The sequence below is a fragment of the Alosa pseudoharengus genome, unplaced genomic scaffold (genome assembly GCF_046254945.1).
Source record: "Alosa pseudoharengus isolate Yale_2024_CS ecotype anadromous, Long Island Sound unplaced genomic scaffold, YU_APseudo_1.1 YU_APseudo_1.1_scf_22, whole genome shotgun sequence".
NCBI classification, from domain to species: Eukaryota; Metazoa; Chordata; class Actinopteri; order Clupeiformes; family Clupeidae; genus Alosa; species Alosa pseudoharengus.
The window spans coordinates 15,836,443-15,861,148 of record NW_027468680.1 but is presented as its reverse complement, the minus strand read 5'-3'; the positions used below and the strand labels follow the sequence as shown (position 1 = coordinate 15,861,148).

At 45.5% G+C, this 24,706-nt stretch overlaps 3 protein-coding genes across 5 annotated transcripts in view; 2 read left to right on the top strand and 1 right to left on the bottom strand.

Annotated features, from left to right (window-relative positions):
• Nucleotides 1-2,356, top strand: part of crybg1a (crystallin beta-gamma domain containing 1a) — a 51,764-nt gene extending 49,408 nt beyond the window's left edge. For all 3 annotated transcript variants that reach the window (XM_076300758.1, XM_076300757.1, XM_076300759.1), the window contains one exon: nucleotides 1,211-2,356. In XM_076300758.1, coding sequence (XP_076156873.1) covers nucleotides 1,211-1,299 — 89 coding nt within the window. In that variant the 3' untranslated portion in view covers nucleotides 1,300-2,356. The remainder of the gene's footprint in view (nucleotides 1-1,210) is intronic.
• rtn4ip1 (reticulon 4 interacting protein 1) lies at nucleotides 2,332-14,326 on the bottom strand. Its single transcript, XM_076300760.1, has 9 exons — nucleotides 13,771-14,326; nucleotides 12,545-12,696; nucleotides 10,771-10,839; nucleotides 9,727-9,851; nucleotides 8,141-8,189; nucleotides 7,380-7,516; nucleotides 6,985-7,168; nucleotides 4,407-4,499; nucleotides 2,332-2,682 (listed from the first exon to the last, which is right to left on the bottom strand). The coding sequence occupies exons 1-9, from the start codon at nucleotides 14,045-14,047 to the stop codon at nucleotides 2,554-2,556; spliced, it is 1,215 nt and encodes a 404-aa protein (XP_076156875.1). The 5' UTR covers nucleotides 14,048-14,326; the 3' UTR covers nucleotides 2,332-2,553.
• Nucleotides 14,327-14,439: 113 nt separating this feature from the next.
• On the top strand, nucleotides 14,440-24,706 carry qrsl1 (glutaminyl-tRNA amidotransferase subunit QRSL1). The gene is made up of 11 exons (XM_076299909.1): nucleotides 14,440-14,547; nucleotides 14,957-15,116; nucleotides 15,210-15,308; nucleotides 15,421-15,517; nucleotides 15,689-15,850; nucleotides 16,325-16,500; nucleotides 16,678-16,790; nucleotides 17,327-17,519; nucleotides 17,749-17,866; nucleotides 18,385-18,590; nucleotides 24,232-24,706. Exons 1-11 carry the CDS (start codon nucleotides 14,518-14,520, stop codon nucleotides 24,444-24,446), a joined length of 1,569 nt encoding a protein of 522 aa, XP_076156024.1. The 5' UTR covers nucleotides 14,440-14,517; the 3' UTR covers nucleotides 24,447-24,706.

Here is a 24,706-nt window from a genome sequence, read left to right as displayed (position 1 = left end):
TGAGGGAACTGGGTGTGTGTGGGGGGTGGGGTTGGGTGTGTATAGAACTGTCCTGAACAAAAGCACCATGTCTGCGGTTGCCACACACACCTGGTTTGGGAGTGGGGGGAAAGTGATGATGGACGTCCTCTTCCCTCACTCTCACACACACACACACACACACACACACACACACTCTCCCCAGAAGACCTGTAGAGGCCTGTCCCAGGCTCTTCAGATGAATTCTCTGCCACTTTCCCTTCAGACAAATCCTGCGCCCAACACACAGACCCACGCACAAACTCTCCCATCTCCCCTCTGATCAGCACATTAGAAGTTAACAACTTTGATATACATTTGTAACATCAAATGTCTAGTGTCATTGTATTTTATGTTTTAAATATCTTGTGGTTTAGTCCACAACAATAGCGGAGGGATCCTGGTCTATTAAGGTAGCATAACATACTGGGACACAGACTGATTCTTCACATCAGCAAATCCTCACTTACACGCCAATAAAGTATCTATCTATCTATCTATCTATCTATCTATCGATTAATTGAAAGGGAAAAAAAATAGAAATCCTGTTTTATGTTCTAAACAATGATGAAATAATCTGTAAGCTGTAAGGCTTTGATCCCATTAAAAGTTAAAGGGATACATGTACAGTTGTGATTAGGATAACTTATGTAAATATTGTTCTGTTAGTTGTCCTCCATTTTTAAATTATTCAAACGGCAGCCGAATGCCCAACAAAGTATTTACTCCAACTCCTAGCTGATAACCTAAAATGTTACTGCCATCTAGTGGATAGTTAGAGAAGTGAAGTTCAGTTATTTTCAAAACTGCCACTGAAAGCTCCTGGACTTTTTTTTTATATTACCACACATGTTGATATATTACCATATATACAGTATGTACATGTGTGAGTTAGTAAAACTTATCAGCCCTTTGGTACGATATAAGTGCTCCCTCTCAGTGACTGCTTAAAAGTGTAATGAGTGAGTTTGGTTAGTGTCTTCTGCCTTTGCCACCACCAGGAGGCCTCACAATAGCATTATGTCTGCACATTGACGGCACATGTTCCATTCAACTATGTTTAAATGTGCGTGCAAAATATGCTGATGTACAGGAACGTGTTTTTTTTCCCCCTCTTTTTTGGTTTGTGTGTGTTTGGTTGTTCTTCTCTGTGTGTAATCTGCTCTGATGTCCATCTGTGTCCTGCTCCCAGGCGGCCAGCAGTACGACAGGAACCAGGTGGTCGTCAACACGTTGGACGAGAGGAAGGCCAGCCAGAGATGGATGGTGGAGATCCTATAACCTTATTCAAACTTGAGAATGTTTTGAAAAATGTATGAATACGGATGATTCCTCAATAAAAAGATTTGAAATGGAGATCCTGCCTGGCCACCACCACACTAATGACGGACATCGCAGAGCCCTGTGTCCTCATAGATCTCCGCAAGAGGCCTCTCATGAACTCTCAAGAGCCAAGGAGAGGACCTCTTCAACATCGGCTACTTCTTGAGGCCTCTGTGGACGTCAACGCTAGCACCACACAGCAGCTCAGTGAAAAGCGTTGGACTTCAAAGGGCTGGTGTTTGTGTAACCAAGCTCGCTAGCAATCAAGTTCCCCTGACCTTCCCCTGTGCACTAATTTATCTGGCACTTTTTTGAAGAACATTCCGGAACCACTCATGTGTTCTCAAGCCTACTTTAAACATCACTAGAAACCCAGTTTGAATGTCGACCAGACACAGGGAGTGTGGACCCACGTCTTGAAAATGTTTAGCCTTAAGACGCTCTATGTGCACATTACGGACCAATAAAACTTTTGTGCTTCCATAATAGTCAGGTTATGACTAACCAAGCCGTTTTTTTGCTATTGCATGAATCATCTGACCTTCATGTGGCTTTGTATATTATACTACACTTCACTTCACTACACACACACACACACACAAACACACACACATATACACACATACATACACACACACACACACACACACACACACTTGTGCACATGCTGAATATGGCTTCTGATGGAAGCCATGTAGGTGTTTACTAAAAGTTTGACATTACATTATTCTATTTTAAGCACAAATGTCTGTAAATGTATGATTTTCCATGACTTTCTAAGCATATTTGCTTGTTGAATCTCAAACCCACGTGTCTGTAATCCCACACACACAAGCAATAGACACAAAAACTCGCTGTAAGATGCTGCCATGGTTGGATATTCGTAATGGATATACAGATGTTTCTCTCTTTTTTGTTTTTGCTCTGCAACTGGTTTTGTTCTTGTAAATGTTGGACTTTTCTAGAAAATACTGATACTGTTACATTCCAAAGGATTAAACTGTCTTTTATTGTCCTCTGTGATGCCAGTGCATTCCACACATACTCATGCACCACACTGTGACAAACACATTTGACAAGTTCCAACACACACACACACACACACACAGGAAATGACTGCTGACACCTCCACACACCAGTGTGAACCCGCCCTACAGGAGTACGCCCATTTCCTTGTGGAAAGGGCGTCCATTGGGGCCATCATCACCATGGTCACTGGGCATCCCCGTCCTCTTGGATGACGTTCACGACGGTCTTGCCACGGGCGTGCCCGGCCTCCACCTTCAGGAAGGCCTGAGGAACCTGAGAGAAGGAGAAGGTTTCCTCCACCACTGGCTTCACCTGAGAGAGAGTGATAGAGAGGGAGGGAGGGAGGGAGGGAGGGGAAATGAACAAAGAGACAGAATAGCAGTTGTGAGAGAAAGGTAGGTAGTGTAAGGAGATGACATGAGACAGGATGTGGTTCTGAGGCTACTCAGGCAAAGCAAACAGATGTTCCTCCCAAGTCGTTTTTTTCTTGTTCTCTTACACACACACACACGCACACGCACACACACACACACACACACACTGACTGAGGTGTTGAATACCACCTTCAATTGAGATGGAATAAGCCGAGAACTCTAACTCTCTGTTCACCTAAATTAGCTGTAAGGCCAGTTTTGTTGAGTTGGGATTGAGAGGCGTGCTGCTCCCTCCATGGTAGCCAACCCCACACCCCCCTGTGGCTCCATGCCTGGGTGACCGGGCCCCGTCACCACCGCTGGGACCCCGACAGCAGGAGTGGCACTGGCAGTGAGTGATGTCGTGACTCACGATCACATTTCCACCGCCTCGCGCGCCTCCCGTTATCTGCGCCCCCCATCGCCACGGCAACATTTCCACGGACGGGCCGTCGGGCGTGAGGTCACCGCCGGCGCCCGCAGCAATGTCCTGACGCGGGCAGAATTCGCCCGGCGAAGCGGAGTGCAAGACAAAGGCGGCAGATTAGCCGGGATGAGTGTGGGATTACTAGCCCCTGCAGCTGGGATTTCACTGGCTTTAGGGCAGGACTCTCTGGCCCTCGTCTCTCTCCCTCTCTCTCTCTTCTTTGTTTTCCCTTCATGTTTCTGTCTCTATTTCACATATTTAGGCTTAGGTTAGGTTAGATTACACCATTTCGGTAACAGGGCTTAAAGCAATGAACATTTCTGTGCCTTAAGCTATCAGACGTTTATGAGAAAGCATTGGATACTGTAAATACTGTAGTCTAATTGCCTATTTTCAAATCTTAAATGTACCAGCTCAGACAGTGCCTGAACACTTGAAGCCCTGCGGTAAGGTAAAGTGTGGTTGTGTGTGGACCCTGATGGTATGGTTTTGTGTTGAGGTGACACAGTGAGTCATGTGAAATCTTAACTCAGATGTTTAATGTCTGACACTCAGCTGACAGCAGGACTGCCATCACAATAATGTTAAACTACCTAGGGGAAGAAAACGAACATGTGGTCTATATTCATGAGGATTTTTTTTATATTTAGCCTAACAAAAATCACAAAGCTACTATAATACTCATGAATAAAAAAAAACTTGCTTGATTTGTAGCAAAAACAATCAAAGCCATTTTGTTTAAAATATTAGTTTCAATGAACAAGATAAAGCTACTGGCTTTAGCCAAGTTGAAATCGACACTAATACTAGATTGTTATACTGACACAATTTATAGGCTGAGGTGACAGGTGACCCAAAATTATATAAACTGATCTTCATAATACTGTCCACATTTACTTGAACAAGGATGCCCTACTAGCCAACTAGCACGGCACAGCACACACACACACATACTGTATGTTCATGTGTAACCAGATCACCCCTGGACTTTTTGTTTCAAAGTTTCCCTCTTTCTTTCACAGTTTGATCGAATGTCACCACAGCTGTTAGGTAACAGTGTGGCCTGCTTTGTACAGCCTTCTAAGTTTGTCTCCTATTATCTCAGCCAAAGGCTAAAAAAAACTGTCTTGTGTTAGAGGACACTCCAATTTCTTTAGGAGACTCTGTATACAGAGAGAGAGAGAAAGGCAATATACCTGACCAGCATCCACCATTTCCTTGATGTCGTCCAGTGTAGGGCCACTTGGTGCAAAGAAACCCCAGCGATAGTGCACACCTTTACACAAGTGCTATGAGAGAGAGAGAGAAAGAAAGTTTGTTTCATTTGTGGTGGGTGTAGACATACTATACATGTCTGCAAACACAGCCTGGGCTCTCTACACGGACAGTGGAGGGAGTGACTGAGTAGGTGAGAGAGTTAAAGTGTGGTCTGATAGGTAACACAACCGAAAAGACATGCGTGTATGTGTGTTTGTGTGTGTGTGTGGGGGGGGGGTTGCAAAGGAGTTCCATCTACTGTAGCTATTGTTTCTCTTCTTTCCTCTGTGCCAGCAGAGAGAGCTGTACTCCTAGCCAAATCATCGCATGTACATGTTAATTCTCTCTGTGTGTGTGTGTGTGTGTGTGTGTGTGTGTGTGTGTGTGTGTGTGTGTATGCGTTTAAGGAGAACAGGAAAAGCAATGCCAATTTGACACAAATATCAATAATCTCTCTTACACTCCTTTTGGGCACTCAACTGTCCCCACAACACCCACAAAGACCCAAATCTCCAGTCATAACACAGCAAATAAGAACAGGCCTCACGTCTCCCTCAACTCACATGCACGTTATATGCTTCTTCTCTGTGGGGATGTACAGTAGACGACGGATCATTTCGCGAACCCCAGCCTCACGGTGACTCATTTTAGTCGCCCACGTGCTGGAACATGAGGGTGCTCCTGCACCTTCAGGCCCGGGCCTGGCTCTGCGGCTACGCTGGGGGACTACCCCCATTAGCCTCCCACTGCTTTCAGCTTCCCTTCCCCCTCTCCCCACTTTCATTTCCCCGAAAACACAGCCATACACACAAAAGAGAAAGTGCGAGGTATATACCGGTGGTGGCACAGGAACAACAGAACCTGTGGCATCCTAATTATGATCTGCCTTAAGATATTGTGGAAGCACTGTGCCAACCATTCTGAGATGACGTTGCAGTCACTAATAGCCCAAAAGCATCACAGCGATGTGTGTTTAATCTGATTTGCAACGTGACAGCATGGACCTGTTCTAATTCCCAGCAGTGCTTTACAGGAGAACATGAGACAACATGAGAGGAATTGACCAAACAATGGAACCCTCTGTGCTGTGGTCAATATTTTTGATCATTCTATAAGTTTATATAAACAGGTAGATAATGCCTTCACAGTCCGCTACCAGTGCTGAATGGTAGCCATAGGAATATGGGTCACGAAACAAAGTAGAAAGCTGACAACTTGGAAGTCCATGGCCTGTGACCTAGGCAATAGGGCAGCCGTGGCCTACTGGTTAGCGCTTCGGACTTGGAACCGGAGGGTTGCCGGTTCGAACCCCGACCAGTAGGAACGGCTGAAGTGCCCTTGAGCAAGGCACCTAACCCCTCACTGCTCCCCGAGCGCCGCTGTTGTTGCAGGCAGCTCACTGCGCCGGGATTAGTGTGTGCTGAGTGTGTTTCAATAATTCACGGATTGGGATAAATGCAGAGACCAAATTTCCCTCACGGGATCAAAAGAGTATATATACTTATACTTATACCTATCTAGGGCACTCAACAAACTATCAGGTTTATACCAGTTTTCAAGACTGAGAGAATCCTTTCAAAAACTCCAAATAATGTTCTCATATATAAAGTTGCTTAAATGGAAAATATCCCACAAGTAATCCCTTAAACAAAATCACACATTTTCCATAGTACCAGTTCTCGAAAGGCTTAAGAGAAACATTATCATTAATATTGATTCTCTCATAGCCATGGACGTTAAACGGCCTTGTGTTTATACAGGGAGAGAAATGTACATTCGAAACACATCAACACACTTACACCCGCTTACACTGCATCCACAAACAACAGGCCTAATGAGATCTTTACTACTTGCCACACACACATTAACATGTGCTCCTGGCCTTAACTCCGCTGCTCTAATGGAAGCTCCCTAAATGGCCGCTAAGTGTGTAAACGCCAATAGCTCCTTGAAAGGCTGACATTCCCTGGAACGCAGACCAGGAACAAAAGCAAAGACAAGAGAGACAAAGCACAGTAAATAGCACTGAGATAACACTTAAGGGAGAACAATGCACACCGGAGGCCTTGGCCGAGAAGCACAGAGAGATGACCAGGAGAGATGCTTGTGTGTGTGTGTGTGTGTGTGTGTGTGTGTGTGTGTGTGTGTTTTTTAGTTAATGGCTGACAGAGAACATCTCTTCATCTCGTGTCTGTGGTCAGGCAGTGGAAGAGGAGAGAGATAGGGCAGGTGGGGTGGCACCACTGGGAGGAAACCGCATTGATTTTCATGTACCCCCCCCCTCTCTCTCTCTCTGCAAAAGCCACAACTAAATTATGTCATTTCCATTAGTTTCCATTATGCCCAGACGCACGCCACACCTCACCTCACGTCAAAGTCATGTACCACACAGTTTCACATACTCACTCACTCACTCACTCACTCTCACACACACACACACACCATTATGACTGGAGGAGTAAGTGCTGGGCTGTGTGAGGTGGTGGTGACGGTGGTGGGGGGTGGGGCTGTCAGTACCTTTGCTGCTTTGGAGGCCACTGTGATTGTCGTCTGAAACATTCCGTCTACGATGCCCAGCGTGTCAGTGTTCTGGAGGAAGGGTGTTACCAAGGTAACGTATTTGGCTCCACACCACGGCTTGAGGAACCCCAGGGCCCATGACTCAGTGTCCCCCCCAATGTTGTCCAGAATCAAATCAAACCTGTGTGTGTGTGTTTTGGGGGGGGGGGGGGTGGGGGTGGGGGGTGTAGATAGACAGAGAGAGGGAGAGAGAGGGAGAGAGGCGAGAAATTTAGTTAGTTGAGGTCTTTTTCAAAGGTAATGAATGTAGACAAGCACCCTTTGTTGAAGTGTAGAGCTAACAAACGATTCTTCTGTGTGTGTGTGTGTGTGTGTGTGTGTGTGTGTGTTACTTCTCAATGTCCTTGAGCTGCTGCTCCACTGGGGCGGCGGTGTAGTCCACCACAGCGTCTGCCCCCAGCCCCCTCACCAGGCCCTCAGCACTGCCAGAGCAGGTGGCCGTCACATGGCCACCCCAGGATTTCACCATCTACACACACACACACACACACACACACACACACACACACACACACACACACACACACACACACACACACACACACATAAACAGACACACACATAAACAGACAGACAGACAGACAGACACACACACACACACACACACACACACACACACACACACACACACACACACACACACACACACACACACACACATACATAAAAAACACATTATTAATACCGGTACTTATATGACATGTGTGCTGTGTTTCTGAATTCATACATTTTCCTGAAAATTGCTTCTTAAAAATATCAGAGAAAATATCAGAGAAAATGTTATATTTGATGTATTATATTTGGTGCAATACATTTGGAGTGACTTCCATTCAATCTCAACAAGTTGGTATAGTTTCAAAAAGTGCATCATAACTAAGGTGGTCTTTAAAATAACGATACATTCACCGTAATCTACTCCCCACATAGGGTACATAGAGATCTCAACCTCCCACCCTTTCTGCAAGACCAAACTAAAGCAAAAACAAACTAAAGACAATGTTTAAGCATTTTCAAGAACTTCAGAGCAAGTCCTTTATTTTAAACTCTTTCAAAACACAGCATCCACTATTTTACAAAAGGTGTCCTTTAGTACCTGTATGGTAAAGGTCCCAACTCCCCCAGAGGCTCCCAGGATTAGTACTCTGTGTTGATAAAGAGAGATACAAATACATAAAAAAAAAAATAATGTAAATAAACAAACACATGCAAGAAAAAGGTGTTTAAAGCAGAGCTCATCACTGGACACACTGAGGCAGACCTAATGCTTGACCTGACGGAGTTGCTCTGCTGCTAATTGAATCTCTGAGGACGGGGTCTGTTGATTGGGGGAGCCGAATCATTAAAATCTAATTGGGAGAAGCACCCAGATTCAACTAGCCAGAGGTAATGGCCAGTGCCCTATTGAGATGTGGCCAATGCATCAAAATGTCAATCGTGTCCTTCTGTGAACTTGTGAAAATGCGACAATTAGATGAGAGTGTGAATGCCTTTCTCCTTGCTGTGCCTACACAAAGTCACGAAAACAGATCGTATCTTCCTATTTAATACATACACGCATGCACGCACACACACACACGCACGCACGTGGATACACTCACTCTCTCTCTCTTAACACACACACACACACACGCACGCACGCACACACGCACGCACGCACGCACGCACGCACGCACGCACAAGCTCCAGTAGGGGATGTGCTGAACAGTAGGGGATGTGTTGGTCTGTCTGGCGCAGTTGTCCGAGGGAGGGAGGTGACAGGGGAAATGTGTGTAGAGAGCCAGATCGCTGGCAGCACGTCCAGCCTCTCATTAAGATCACTTCATTTGGCCCCGGCTCTTTGGGGCCAAATCAGCCAGAATAATCAGTGCAGAATAGACACCGGGACACGGCGGTCCCCAGAGCTGCAGGGTTTGGGCTAGTGCAGGAAATGAGACTTGGGATTGAGATGAGACGAGGTGTTTTTTTTTGTGTGTGTGTGTGTGTGTGTGTGTGTGTGTGAGTGTTGGGGTATAAGTATAAGTATAAGTATAAGTATAAGTATAAGTATATATACTCTTTTGATCCCGTGAGGGAAATTTGGTCTCTGCATTTATCCCAATCCGTGAATTTGTGAAATACACTCAGCACACAGTGAAAACACAGTGAGGTAAAGCACACACTAATCCTGGCGCAGTGAGCTGCCTGCAACAGCGGTGCTCGGGGAGCAGTGAGGGGTTAGGTGCCTTGCTCAAGGGCACTTCAGCCGTGCATACTGGTCGGGGTTCGAACCCTTAGGTTACAGGTCCGAAGCGCAACCCTCAGGTTACAAGTCCGAAGCGCTAACCAGTAGGCCACGGCTGGGTGGGGGTGGGACTATGCATGCAACACCTTTGTTACATTTACACAACACAAAACATGGAAGAGAGGATTTGTATGTAAGCAACTGGGTAAGTTAGTGAGTATGGGTTTGACAGAGAGAGAGAGAGAGAGAGAGAGAGAGAAAGAGAGAGAGAGAGAGAGAGATAGTGAGGGAGAGTGAGTGGCAGACAGGGTGAGTTCAGCAGTGAATGATGATGAAAAGATAAAACTGGGTAATTCCACCTACAGTATACGAGCCTCTGCACCAAATTATGTCAGTCAATGCATTTGTGTCTATGTGTGCGTGCATGCACTGGCAAGTATAATCGTCTTTGGACTTGCCGTTTTTTGGCACAGTTGTCCTTGTTGAGCCCTCCTGTGTTGACCACGGCTGACCAGGCCGTAGAGGCCACGTAGGGAACGGCCGCTGCCTCCGAATGACTCAGCGACTCGGGCTTGTGTGACACCTAGAGCAGAGGACAGTGACCCCACCCCAGAGACAAAAAGGAGAGGAGAGAGGGAGAACAGAGGGTTGAAAAGAAACACGAGCACAGCGTTCAATGTCTGAATCATTGTCCATTAGCAACGCCCACCCATGCACGTCCAAACAGCCCTGGGACACAACAAAGCAATTTATGCTAAAAACCACCATCATCGGTCACACACACACACACACACACACACACACACACACACACACACACACACCACACACACACACACACACACACACACACACACACACACACACAGCTTTGTTTTCAGGGCTTAATTGCTGGCGAGTTGGGCATTTGGTCACAAAAGAGAGAATCATTAGCAGATACGCTCCACTGAGTTTTGATGTGAAATCAAACTGGGGCCAAAAGATTATTTAATAGGAGTACAGGATGGGAGCGATGGACCCAAGGGAGAATCCTCTCCTCTTGCAACTCAAACAATGTCTCATCTCAAACACATTCACCAGTCAACCAGTCATACCAAAGTATGAGTTGGCATTTATGCTGTACAGTATGTGCAGCATTTGTCAAAGCAGCATCTGGATATTAGTGTAAAGCGTAAGTGTGAAGTATCAAGAGTTTGTGATGAGATGCCACATCATAATGTCCATGGTAGAAATTTTTTTTTGCATCTATGTGTTGAGCATAATTAGCATATGTTTGGGGCACAATGCCAATGTAAATAAACATGTAAATGAAACATGGCAAGGTCAATATTACAGATATGATGTGATGTTTGTGATATAAAACAAGTTGTGCTTGTTCATTTGAAATACAATGCTACTGTCTGCACTGCACTGCAGGTCTAAGCCATGTCTGGCTTGTATTATAGTGTATTATAGCCTTCACTGTGTATCCTGTGTTAAGGAGAGGAGTCATGTCAGCTTACCTCATTGGCACTGAGCACCACCAACTCGGCGAGACTGCCCTGTTTCCAGGGTGGGATGGCGGCCCATACCTAAGACACACACACACACACACACACACACACACACACACACACACACACACACACACACACACACACACACACACAGAGAGAGAGAGAAACACACATTTGCATTCTGTTTTTTATGTCCTTCCAGTATATAATTTTTGTGCAATTTACTGTACATGACACTTAACATGGTTGCCATTTGAGCATTATTTGAATTAATTTTGTTGTTGGGGTTAGGGTTATTCATCCCTTCACTGTTTCCATGACATCTGAATATACTTAGCAATTATCTTTCAGTACACCATGAATGACACCAACAAAGCCCAAATTCCACAAAGTCAGTTTCACTAGTACTGGCACAAACTTTTTTCAATTAGTGCCTCTAACCAACTATCGCACATAATTGCAGTAATTTATCAGTCTATCACTAATCAACGTGTCAAACTGCTTCTCAGAAAATAACCAAGTATCACACCAACTGTTAAAAAAGAGAGAGTGTATGCATGTGCTGTCATTTTTATTTCTCCATATAAACCAGATGTTGTATGAAACAACTAATATTAGGGTGATCTATAGCATGGTCTGATTAAAGGTGTGACTGAGGTGTCTGCCTCCGTTAGACACAGAAGTATTAAAGAGAGAGAGAGAGAGAGGGGAGAGAAAGAGAGAAAGAGAGAGAGAGGAAGAGAGAGAGAGAGAGAAAGACAATAGCGTCACTGCCCTGCATGCTTGAAACATTACACAACCACCCCTCACACAATACAGTGCTCCACATCTACATGGCGCCTGTCAAACAGCCCAACAAAGCCTTGACAGAAAACAGACTTCCTTCAGACACAGGCCTCAAACGACAGAGAGACAGAGAGAGAAAGAGCACGGCAGAGAAAGAGAGAGAGGGGGGGGCACAAGAGAGAGACAAAGAAAGATTGGGAGAGCAAAAGAAAATGTGAGATAGAATAATAATACATAAAAAGGGGGGAAAAACAAAGAAGTGACAGAATGAAAAGAACAGAGACAATGGGAGGGAAAAGTGAGGAACCGGGGGGGGGGGGGGCAACGGTTTCAGGTCTGCAAGGGGTGCTGAACCAAACCTATCTTCCTGTCATAAACCACATCAATCCCTCGTGTCGCTGGGCTGCATTGAGTGGTGGAGAAGAGCTGGTGGAGAAAAACCATCTCACTAGCTCAGTTTAAACTCTCCACCCGACTTTTATCTTGAAACAAATCTTGTGGCAGCCCACAGAATCTATAAAGAGAAGCTTTAACGGCCTACATACATTCACTATAGCGAACAAATATGTAGTATGTCTGTGTAACTCCAGTCAGTTGCCTAGCTGCCATATTCCGGTTCATGCTGAGTATACCAGTGGGTTAATAAAAGCGCTGGGGGAAGACACAGCTCTTTTTATCAACACTTGCTCCGTGTACACAAACTACTTCTTTGAGGTGTTTTTGTTCCAAGGAGTCATTATGCTCACTAGGGTTTACAACTAATTCAAAATTCATCTTTTTATCTTTAAATGGTCATTGAGGCTGAGGGTCAACAAGCTACAAATATGAATTGCATGGACACACATACACTCATTCAAACACACTCTCATTTCCTCTCCATGAGAATTACTGACTGCACACAGTGCCATTTAAACAAAAGTGACAATACATGTGTGTCTATTTGTGTGTGTGTTTGTGTGTGTGCGTGTGTGTGTGTGTGTGTGTCTCTGTCCACCTCATCTCCTGGTTTGAAGTAAGCCACGTCCAAGCCACACTCCATGATGACCCCAGAGACATCCCGACCCAGGATTAAGGGAAACTCACTACCCGCCTGACTCATGTTCAGGGGGTCACGCTTCATCGCCATAGTAGCAGCACCATAACCTCCTGAAAAGGTTGACAAATCACACAGGAAAGGACACAGCAAAACAGGTCAAACATACATTCAATGGACACGCATGCATCCGTATACATACTTACTGTACACTATTTTGAGAATCAATTTAACAGTTTGAAAAAAAAGTTAATAAAATAGATTATTTTCTCAGCTTGACCCCATTAGTATTTGGTGGTGGCTCAAATTTTACTTAAGGTGTCTGGTAACGGCCATTTGACTGTCACTTATCAATGACAGGAACAATATGAGGGATACAAAAGAGAGGGGAGACACTTTAGATAGATAGATAGATAGATAGATAGATAGATAGACAGACTTAATTGTATTTTTTATTCTTAACAGAAAGACTTAATTTAAATGTTTTAAAACAAATGTTTTATTAACGACTTAACCACATAGCTCTCAATACAAATTTCAAGTTTTTGCCTGAAATTGCACTGTGCCTATTTACAAGGGCATTGTTCCCACCTCTTCTGGGGCCTACCATCAGATGTTGGACCTCTATAGAAAGCTGAGTTTTCGTAGGAAACAGTCAACATAACTGTGTGATGTACTCACACAGAGTTACAGAGGCTAGAATATAGTTTTTTTCTTTCTGCCGGATTACAAGCATCTCTGAACTGACCACATTTCAGCCCTCTGGGTCACTTGATATCCCTTAGAAACACAACTGAGCCCTAGCACCAGGTCTTGTGAGGCTGTGTGCAAAAGTAGATCAATATAGAATGAAAATATGAGTGCTTTAGACCATTATTTGCCAAGGTATGCTCATGCGTTTTGTAAAATGCCTATGGAAACTCCCCATAGGACTTTTTGTTATCCAAAATGCATACTGACACTCAAATGCTTACTGCACATGAACCCCTTTATGTAGAAGCATAATCCTGGTCTCAAATGAAAGGTAACACTTTGAGGTTTCTTGTGGACTATTTAGATTGTATGTCAGGTGTTCTTTCCCACAATGCAATCTGGACAAAATGTGTTAATTACAAAGTGTGTAAGAGAACTGGTCGTTTTTATTGATGGTAGTCAGTTTCTAGACACAAATACATCCTTTAACTCACCCCTCATGCTGACATCTATAGGATTAAGAGCTGCGGAGTGGACTTTGACGATAACCTCATTAGGATAGTTGATGACTGGGAACGGGGCATTTTTGGTGAATCTCAGCACATCGTTGTCACCATACTTGTCAATGACCCACGCAGGCATCACGTTCATGCGACCGTGCGACGTGCTGAAATTTCTGAGGTTTGTCCTCCCCAGTGAAGGCATGTTAAGACCACAGACCCTAACTAGGGGCAGCCAGCGGCTACACATTATCTTAGTTAACGAACGCATATTCTAAGACCGAACCGTATGATGGGACTAATAACGAAATGCTGTTTCCAAGACTGTTTAATATCAGTTTATTAGCTACACGCTAGCATGTTAACTTGTAATCATCAGAACTATATTTATAGCGATTGTAAAAATCACTGTTCTTCGAATAAAATCATTCTGCATCATTTCTGAAAGTGAACATAGCAAATACTAGTTTTGTTTCACGCTTCATCTCAATGTAAAGTAAGAGTTTCGACTTCCCTACTGCAACACCGTTCCCATGCACAGTTCAGTTGACAGCCGGCTTCTGTTGACTGTGATCTTAAGACGTTGACCAATCATAGCACATTTTGTTACTAGCTCAACCAATCAAAGGTGCGGAAACTATGATGTCGTAAAAGCAACCAAGATGTCAGCGTACATAGACCTCACTTTCTGAAGGTTGGAGAATTAAATAATGTGGAAATCTGTGTGGAACTACCCTTGAAATGAATATGCTTAGCTTATCCATAAGAGAGGTAGGTGTCAACGATATAGCAGCCTTTGCCTAGTTAGTGTCGAAATGCGGACATTGAACTCCGCAAAATCATAAATTGATATAATGTAACGTCAACTGAATTGAATTGGGTTTTGTATAATAAAGTGCTTGTGCATTTTCGAGTTAAGGTTATAGCCTACCGCTGACAACATGCAGTCGCCAATTCACTTCACCCTTGAATACATAGTCAGTGGGCCAAAGTGACGCAGAATACCATCTGAATATCCTCACATTAAACATATTGCTACACGTTGTGTGTGGATAAGCTACAATCTTGACTGACTGAACATAACCACTTCGACTACGAAGCTATAGTGAAAGTGCTTTGTCTGTTGCACTGTATGCACATCGAAGCTGTAAATGTCGCATTGATATGTTGATGCTTTCAGGTCTCCCATGCACTGAGGGAAGGCCAGCTCTCCCCCACAGAGCTTTGCCGAAAATGTCTGAATCGCATCAAGAGAACCCGCCACCTTAATGCCTACATCACAGTGACCGAAGAAACGGCCATGAGACAAGCCCAGGAGGCAGAAGCACGCTTACAGAGTGGTACGGTTCCTGTGTACTCAGTGTGTGTGTGTGAGAGAGAGGGGGGGTGGGGGTGTGAGATAGCTGATGTACCTGATTTGCCATCTCTAATAGGTACACCCAGAGGTCCACTGGATGGCATACCGTTTGCTGTGAAGGACAACTTTTGCACTAAGGACATCCTCACCACATGTGCCTCAAAGATGTTACAAGGTAAGAATAGGAGATGGCTCTGCTGACCACAGAAGTGTCAGAAGTAGGATAAGGAAATGACAAACTGATATTAATGGGAACATGAGTTACCCTCTCTGTTGTTCTCCTGCAGGCTATGTTCCTCCATTCAGTGCCACAGTGGTGCAGAAACTGTTGGATCAGGGAGCTGTTCTCCTGGGGAAGACCAACCTGGATGAGTTTGCCATGGGGTAGCCTAACTTAATACATACAACACAGCACTATCTGTCAGGCGTTCAGCACACATTTATGTCTGTATACACGTTATTAATGTCTGTCTGTTTACCTGTGTGTGTTGTTCTGGCATCTGGGGGAGCTAATAAAGTCATTTAAGTGTGTGTGTGTGTGTGTCTGTGTTATAGAGCAGGAAGCACAGATGGGGCGTTTGGGCCGGTGCATAACCCCTGGAGTGATGCCGAGTCCTACAGACAACATGGTGGGCCGGAGGCCGAGTCGGACTGGGTCATCACAGGAGGGAGTTCAGGGGGAAGCGCAGCTGCTGTGGCATCACTTAGCAGCTATTTGTAAGTATCTGTGAGTGAGAGAGAGCACACTTGTATGAATGTTTTGTGGGTGTCTTTTAGCATGCTGGCTTCCCTTCATTTTCACAAGAGTGGATGTGTGTGTGTGTGTGTGTGTGTGTCTACGTGTGTGTGTGTCTGTGTGTCTTTACTGTTATGTGTGTGCAGTGGTAGGCATGTCTGTTTGTGCATTGGTGTTATGCTGTGCAAGGATCATTGCTGTGATCAGTTTTGAATATTTTGTATCATCTGACTTGTGACTTTCACACATTTGGTGTGTGTGTGTGTGTGTGTGTGTGTGTGTGTGTGTGTGTGTGTGTGTGTGTGTGTGTGTGTGTGTGTGTGTGTGTGTGTGTGTGTGTGTGTGTGTGTGTGTGTGTGTGTGTGTGTGTGTGTGTGTGTGTGTGTGTGCGCGTGTGCGCGTGTGCGCGTGTGTGCGTGCGTGTGTGCGTGTGTGTGTGTGTGTGTGTGTTCTAGTGCTCTTGGCTCAGACACGGGTGGGTCCACGCGCAACCCTGGCGCCCTGTGTGGGCTGGTGGCTGTGAAGCCCACCTACGGCCTGCTGTCCCGCCACGGCCTTATCCCTCTGGTCAACTCCATGGACGTTCCTGGAATCATGACCCGATCTGCCCGCGACGCAGCCACTGTCCTGGGTATACCTTGGCCTTCAGCATCCCTCTGGTTGAACTATGTGTCTGTAACTGTCTCTGTTTTTGTGTCAGTGTAGATAGTGTACCTCTGTGACAGAGTGTGTATATCTGTATCTGTGTGTTTGTATCCACTGTATAGCTTATGGGCTAATTCTATTTGATGTGTATTATGGGATGTAGGTATCCTCCAAGGGCAGGATATGCTGGATGCGACCACAATCCCCAGCCCCCCTGGACAAACGGACCTACCAGAGGACTTTGACATCAGACAAATCACAGTGGGAATCCCACAAGTAAGCTTCTGTACATTACAGAGACTATACCAGTTACTATTCACCCCTCTTACCCTTCAGTGTAGTTGTGCATATTCTCCAATGGTTAAAGGGACACTCCAGAGTAAAAACAACCTAGGTTCTATTTTCAGTAGTTAACAAATTAAAACATTCTTTAATTTTATGTTGCGTAAAATTACATTGATTGGTGGAGTTTTGAGCAAGACCGTTTTTTGTACTAACAGTGAAATGGCTTATAGTGAAAGCCTCTCTGTACACTTTCAAAATGTACAATACTTAAGTTGTCTGTAGGGACCCTCACCACACTACCACAGAGGTGTAATTATATTTTGAGCCTTGTCAGTGGTATAAAATAGTGTTTGTTTTTTTAAGTGCTAGCTTGCCCCTTAGCTTTCACTATACTGTAAGCCATTTCACTGTTAGTGCAAAAAACAGTCTTGCTCAAAACTCCACCAAAGGAGTGTCCCTTTAAGAGTAAATGAACGTTGCGTTTCTAGTATATCAGTATAATAGCAGGCCTTTGGTGTCATCTTCAGGAATACCACGCGCCTGGCCTGTCCCGTGAGACGCTGCGTCAGTGGTCCCGCGTCACAGACCTGTTTGAGGAGGCCGGGGTACAGGTACGGGAGGTCTCACTCCCGCACACCCAGTTCTCCATCGTCTGCTACCACGTGCTCTGCTGCTGCGAGGTGGCATCTAACATGGCGCGCTTCGACGGGCTTGAGTATGGTAATGATGGACTTGTATGCGTTTGATTGTTTGTGTACGTGTTGTTTGGTTGAGTGTCCATTTGTATGTGTGTTCCTGCAAATGGATGAATATAAATACAGCTTTGTGAATGCGTGCGTGCGCGTGCATGTCTGTGTGTAATGAGGATATAAGTTTATCCACGTAATATCTATGTGCATGTGTTTGCGTGTCTTGACTCATTGCAGTGTGTGTCCGCTCCCCCCAACAGGCCACCGTAGTCCAGAGAGCAGCTCCACTGAGGCCATGTACGCCGCCACGCGCCACGAGGGCTTCAACGACGTGGTCCGCCGCAGGATTCTCGCCGGGAACTACTTCCTGCTCAAACAGTACTGGCCATTTCCCTATAGATCCCAATTTAAGGATGGCTCTATCATTTATTAAACCAGAGAATACAATAACTGTGATATTACTATTGCAAAATAAATACATAGTAGAAATAGCAAAATATGATCAGTTGTGTGGTGTATTGATAGCTTAAATACCCTAGCCTGGGTGTTCCCATGCTGCCTTGCGCGCGATTTGATTCACGCTGCTAAGGCAGCCTGGAGACCATGGAGCAAATTTTCGCCTGAGATAGGAGACCAATCACAGAACAAGGGGGAAAGCAAGACGATGATGAGCTATGCACAGACGCATTTGATAGACATCCGTGGCACCCAATAAACGGATCTGGGCATTTTTTTTCAAATACGAGAAAATTAACGTTTGGTTTCCAGACCACGTCTCATTGAGAAGTGGTGGCGCTAGCCAGGCTATAAATACCCCATAGAAATATCAAAAGACTTCTCTGAGCCCAGCCGTTTGCTGTGGAGTCTTGTAATGTGATTGGCTGTCCTCTACACAGGAACTATGAGCGGTACTTTGTGAAGGCCCAGCAGGTACGGCGTCTGATCGCCGAGGACTTCACCAAGGTGTTCAGCTCCGGCGTGGACGTCCTGCTCACGCCCACCACGCTCAGCGACGCTGCCACCTACCGGGACTTCATCTCCGAGGACAACCGCACACGCAGTGCCCAGGAGGACGTGTTCACACAGCCCGCCAACATGGCTGGTATGCACGCACGCACACACACACACGCACACACAGTCCTGCAACACATTATGATTATGTAAGTCATTCTTCCCCTTTCTTTCCTTGAATGCATAAACTGTTTTGCAGTAAAAAGGAAGAAAATGACCACAACTGAAAATTATCGTAAAGTTGAGAAATATCCACAGATATTGAACACCACTTCAGAATGATTTTATCCTTGTAAAATGACATAAAGGCCTGTTTAACGGCACAACAGTGTGATTACAGTTTTTTCTGATTGCTTAAACACATTTTTTGTAACTATGGCTTTTTTTGCAAAACTCTACACACAAATGGCAAAACCACTCACTGAGTTCGCAAAACTAAAAGCACAAACACTGCTTTGCACTCAGTTTGCAATTTTGTAACACACACTTTGCACAACTGTAGGCACAATGGCTATTATTTACACTATTTTGCCAACTCTCTGGCACACTTTCTCATGTGAAAACTGTTTTAGATAATTAGTTCACTTTGCAATCAGCCTAAGCACTACAAATAAGCCACAGGTAATGTACAATGGGTACAATGGAGGGAGCAGGAAGAGTGAGAAGAGAAAGAAATAGCCCTTTTACAGACAAAAAAACAGTCTACATGTGGGGATATTGTCATGTCAGGCCTGGATACGTCATTCCAGAATATATTTTTCCCGGTGCCTTGGACTAGGACATTGCATGTGATGTAGTAGTCTAGGTCAATTTTGAAAATAAATTAACCCTGAAGGCAAATCATGTTAATTTTTGGCATACAACATTTTTAGGGGTTTTGAAGGGTGCTGAATTCAAATCTTCTGTATGCCAGGCTCAAAAATGTCCCATAATGCCTCAAAACGGAGAAATCCAATATGGCCGCCACCGCCAGGTCAAAATCTAATTAATCACTTATCTTTAGGACTGTACAAGGTAAAAACCTGAATGTAATGTGCTTTTATAGGTTTTCACATATAGGGAATTCAATGCCATGCTCAGATTTAAGATCAAGACTAGAGAAAATGCTTGAAATGAATGTACATGGTTAAAATTGTTGTCTCGGATAACGAATAATTCATGAAAAAAGAGGACCATGAAACAGGTTGATGGCTTTCTGAAGAATTTACTTGAAACATGTTTTTTATTTTTATATTTTAACTATCTATTTATATTATTTATCTGTATTTTAACTATTTATTTAGTATTTGAAGAAAATGCTTGAAACTCTTAAGCTATTACTACTAGATTTCCCTACTATTGAAATATTGTACCTGAGCCTATTGTTTTGATGTCAGTGTGCTATGATGACATGTTTGCCCATCCCACCCCTACCCGTACCCCTACACACACACAAATACCCATATGTAACCCTGAATGAGGCCACACCCTCTACCTATACACTGAGGAGGCACTTTTTAGCAATTATGTCGCTCCTCTCACATGATGCTCAGCAGTAACAGGTAAACTATAACATAATATCACAACAATTTGTTTAGGACCATGTAATACATCTAAAATAGCATGTGAATATTGTTATGTGAGGATTATGTATAGGCTAACTGAATAATTAATATATCGTAAGAAACTAAAAAAACGTTAGCTAGTTAGCCTTTGTGAATAGGAAGAAGCTAACTAGAGCCTCGACTCTCCGGGATGTGGGCCCCCTCTTGATAAGATGTTGGCCGCAGCATACAAGGCCCCCGGCACATGAACTGCTCTGAGAGAGCTGAACAGGGGATGAGCCCAGAGCCACAGGTCTGTCGACAGGCTGCAAAGACCTGGAGACCCCAAGCCCCCCCTGTCTGTTGATGTAGGCCGCAGTCACCGTGCTGTCGGTCCTCACCATCACATCTTAGCCACGGTAGATAGTGTCGGAGGGCGAGGAGAGCAGCCCTCAGCTCCAGGACATTGATGTGCTGGGATAGCCAAGGGTCCGTCTAGAGACCATTGATGCCCTGACCATCGAGAACGGCGCCCCAGCCTACTGGGGATGCGTCTGTAAATACGACCCAGTCACGAATCTCTGGTTCCATGGCACTCTCCTTCTCGGTGTTGGCGGGATCTCTCCACCAGTATAGGGCCCTGTGAAGCCTGCGGGACACAGTCACCTTGGCCTGGGAGGGCCCTTGGGGGCACAGACCAAGGCTCAACAGGCACCTCTGGACTGGGCGCATGTGGGCGTGCAACGTGAAGCGCTTGAGACATTGAGACGGTTGCCCTCCTGGAGTCCAGGACCATGCCCAGGAAGGTGGTGACCTGGGAAGGCTGGAGCCTGCTTTACTTGGGATTGGGGCGCAAGCCCAAGTCCTGAATGTGCTTCAACAGCAAGGCCACGTGTAGGCAGCATTGCACTTCTGAGGTTGCACAGATGAGCCAGTCGTCTAGATAGTTTAATATCCTCAGCCCCCTCTGCCTCCATGCACCTGGTAAAGGTTCGCGGGGCCAGAGAGATTCCAAATGGGGGGACTTGGAACTCGAAGACCTGACCCTCGAACTCAAACCTCAGGAACTGCCAATGCCCTGGCCATGGGTATCTGAAAATAAGCATCCTGTAGGTCGATGGTAGCAAACCAGTCCCCTGCATTGATGGCCTGCCGCACCCTCGGAACTGTGATGAACCTGCACCTCAGAGACCGGTGTACGTTGAGAGCCCTGAGGTCTAAAATAGGACGAAGGTCCTCTGTGTGCTTGAGTACAGGAAAATAACGGGAGAAGAACCCCGCTTGGGGGTCTGAACTCCTGACTTCCCTTATCGCCTTTTTGTCCAGGAGGGTGGACAGCTCTGCACGTAAGGTCTGAGCGTGGGTCATGGTGGAGAGCACCCATGGATCTGCTCCAGCCAAGCCTTAATGCATCGAGCTGAGAGGTGAGGCTGGCTGGCCCGGAGATTGTCAGGAATGACGAGAGCACCTGGAGAGGCCACGGCTAGTAGCACGCTGGCCCCCTGGCCAGCTTGTGGGCGGCCACCCCGCCCCTGGGATGCCTGAAGCCGCTGCCTGAGATCAGTCGGCCCCCAAGACGGATGCCGCAAGGTAGGTGTTGGCTGAGGCGTAAATGCTCTAGGGCGCCTAGCGCACCTGGTACGCCTGCCAAGAGACCCTCTCACCTCTTCTGCACAGGGCCAGCTGTCACGCGCCTGCTGTGGGCCGAACATGGACCCAGGCTCCACCGGCACTCTCAAAAGACGTTCTCTGTCTGCCTGCTGGAGCTGAGATTAAGACAGCCAGAGATGGCGTCTAGCTACTTAGAACTGAGGCAAGGAGCGGCCCGATGCCACTGCCTGCTCCTTAGACACTGCAGTGAGGTACACAGAGGCTGACTGGAGCTCTATCAAGAGTGGGATCACCGGCACTGCTTTGCAAGAGACTAGAGAGGTGTCGAACATACAGGGACAGAATGGCCGCTGTGTTAGCCAGGCGGCCCTGCATCACTATGGGCCTATGCAGCTTACCCAGCAGAGCCTCCATAGTCCTGCCATTGGCACTGAGGCAGGAGGGACCACCAAAGAGGGAGTTGGGGGAGTTGAAGAGGGGCTCCAAAGCTTGATCCACTGGGGGGAGCGAGCCACAACCTATCAGCCCTTCACCGTGCATGTTGGAAAGCACCTTAGCCTGGCCAGACCACCTATGAAAAGTAGTTGGGGAAGAAAACTGGTGACAGACCAAGTCACTAAAGTCTGGTAGGAGGGGAATAAGCGCCGCCACTGGGCGCTCAGTCATGTCTGTGTGGAACCTAGATGCAGAGGCAAGGGGCTTTTCTGGAAGGGGAATATCAAGAGCCCTGGATGCCCTGCCAAGGACCTTCTCAAACAGACGGGCCAGCTCGCCTCCCACGGGGCTGGCTACACAGGGCAGTGCACAAGGTAGCTCCTCTCCCTCAGACGCAAGAACCGTCTCAACGTCCACAATGGCCTCCTCATCTTCCTCCTCCAGCTCATGCGGACTGGTAGAAGGAGCAGGTTGGGGAACTGCAGGCCTTGTGCTAAGAGAAAAAAGTGAGGCTTGTAAGGCTGCTGAGGACTCCCCAAGCGCCCTGGCTACTCTTGCCATCTTCCTTGACGGAACCTCGGAAACAGGAGAACCCGCACGTTTACCAGAGAAAAAACGACAACGGGCTTCCCTTGTGTGCGTAGGCATAATTAAACAATTCATGCACGACTGGGGGGCGTGTTGGTGGCCCAAACACAACACACACTTATCAGGCCATCCAAATGTGCATGATCAGTTAGTGCCACAGCTACTATCTCTCACCAATTCCAAAAGCTTGTAAGGAGATCACCTCCTGTGGTTGCGTCAAGGGATGTCTAAGCCAGCGCTACAGTTGCAGGAAAAGTTGCATGTTATGCATGGAGTCATGCAGCTGCAGCAGGACCTGTCAGAACACTGCTGGAGAGGAGGAGGATGAGGATGATTAGGATAGCCTAAGTGTGTAGCCTACCTCTTCATACCAAGAAGTTTAAAGAATTGATTAGAACAGAATGGATTAATTACTAAATAAATAGGTAAATATGCATTATTAAATAAATAGTTAAAATACAGATAAATAGATAAATACAGATAAATAATATAAATATATAATTGAAATATGGTAATCAACCTTGCTTCTAAACATGTTTCAAGTAAATTCTTCAGAAAGCCATCAACCTGTTTCATGGTCCTCTTTTTTCATGAATTATTCATTATCCGAGACAACAATTTTAACCATGTACATTAATTTCAAGCATTTTCTCTAGTCTTGATCTTAAATCTGAGCATGACATTGAATTCCCTATATGTGAAAACCTATAAAAGCACATTACATTCAGGTTTTTACCCTGTACAATCTAAAAGATAAGTGATTAATTAGATTTTGACCTGGCGGCGGCGGCCATATTGGATTTCTCCATTTTGAGGCATTATGGGACATTTTTGAGCCTGGCATACAGAAGATTTGAATTCAGCACCCTTCAAAACCCCTAAAAATTTTGTATGCCAAAAATTAACATGATTTGCCTTCGGGACTTTAAATAAGCACATTTTCCAAAATCCTGCCTAGTCTATAGACAGAATTTTGAGAGAGACGACCCGATGTAGACTGATTTGTTTTGTCTCAGTGAAATGCTATTTTGTGTTTTGACTTGGAAAAACACACTTGTGTTTGTTTTGATGTGTGTAAATAAACACTACAGTAATACTTGAAGTTTGGATCCCTGTATGTTTACAGAACTATGACAAAAGTATGACCTCAAACTGACATAGTCTACCTTGTGCACAGAGAAAGCAAAAGCCAGATGTGTTTTATATTCATACCATCACTGTGTTGTTGGCACATTGTGTGCTTACTATTGTGATGGCTTGTGTTTACTGTTAGATACGAAAACACCATTTTTACGAAGGTGTGAAGAGTTAAGCAAGGTGTGTTAGCTTTTGTAAGAGAACTACAATGTTTTGCTGATTGGGTGAGAGGTTTTGCCATTTGTGTGTAGAGTTTTGCAAAAAAAGCCATAGTTACAAAAAATGTGCTTAAGCAATCAGAAAAAACTGTAATAGTTAACCTTTGATCACAAATCAGTAAATAACTAGTCACATTAATCATTACCTTACTGAATGCTGTGACCTCACCTTGTGACCTCTTACCCCTTAAACCCTGTAACTTTCCACCTGTGAACCCAGGTCTCCCAGCCGTCACCGTGCCAACAGCGCTGTCGTCCCGAGGTCTCCCCCTCAGCCTGCAGCTGATTGGACAGCCACTTCAGGACAGGAAGTTGTTGGCGGTAGCCCACTGGATGGAGCAGCGAATGGGCTTCCCTCAGATCCGTTTCCATGGAGACTGCGGGGAGGAGGACAGAGCCCCGCTGGCAGAGAGAGAGGGCACGGCTGGCCCGTGAGGAGGGGGGAAAGGACTGGACCATGTGGGCAGTGTGGGCACAGTGTGAGAGCAGAGACCTGAAATAACCTGAGGCTCACACGTACACTCCCACACACGCGATATCACACACAGATGCAGTGTGAACATTACTGGTGGCCTGTGCCAGTGCCACACACATACATACACACACACACACACACATATACACGCACGCACACACACACACACACACACACATATACACACCATTCACATCAATTAAATATTTATACCCTCTGA

What these genes read in the sequence shown, in the direction of transcription:
- rtn4ip1 (XM_076300760.1), bottom strand. Translation starts at nt 14,047, where the DNA reads ATGCGTTCGTTAACTAAGATAATGTGTAGCCGCTGGCTGCCCCTAGTT. An exon ending in GACAACTGTGCCAAAAAACG is followed by an intron (nt 8,190 to 9,726) that starts GCAAGTCCAAAG and finishes TTATCAACACAG; the next exon opens with AGTACTAATCCTGGGAGCCT. An exon ending in TGGCCTCCAAAGCAGCAAAG is followed by an intron (nt 4,500 to 6,984) that starts GTACTGACAGCC and finishes TCTCTCTCATAG; the next exon opens with CACTTGTGTAAAGGTGTGCA.
- qrsl1 (XM_076299909.1), top strand. Translation starts at nt 14,518, where the DNA reads ATGAATATGCTTAGCTTATCCATAAGAGAG. An exon ending in TCACAGTGGGAATCCCACAA is followed by an intron (nt 16,791 to 17,326) that starts GTAAGCTTCTGT and finishes TGTCATCTTCAG; the next exon opens with GAATACCACGCGCCTGGCCT. An exon ending in ACAGCCCGCCAACATGGCTG is followed by an intron (nt 18,591 to 24,231) that starts GTATGCACGCAC and finishes CTGTGAACCCAG; the next exon opens with GTCTCCCAGCCGTCACCGTG.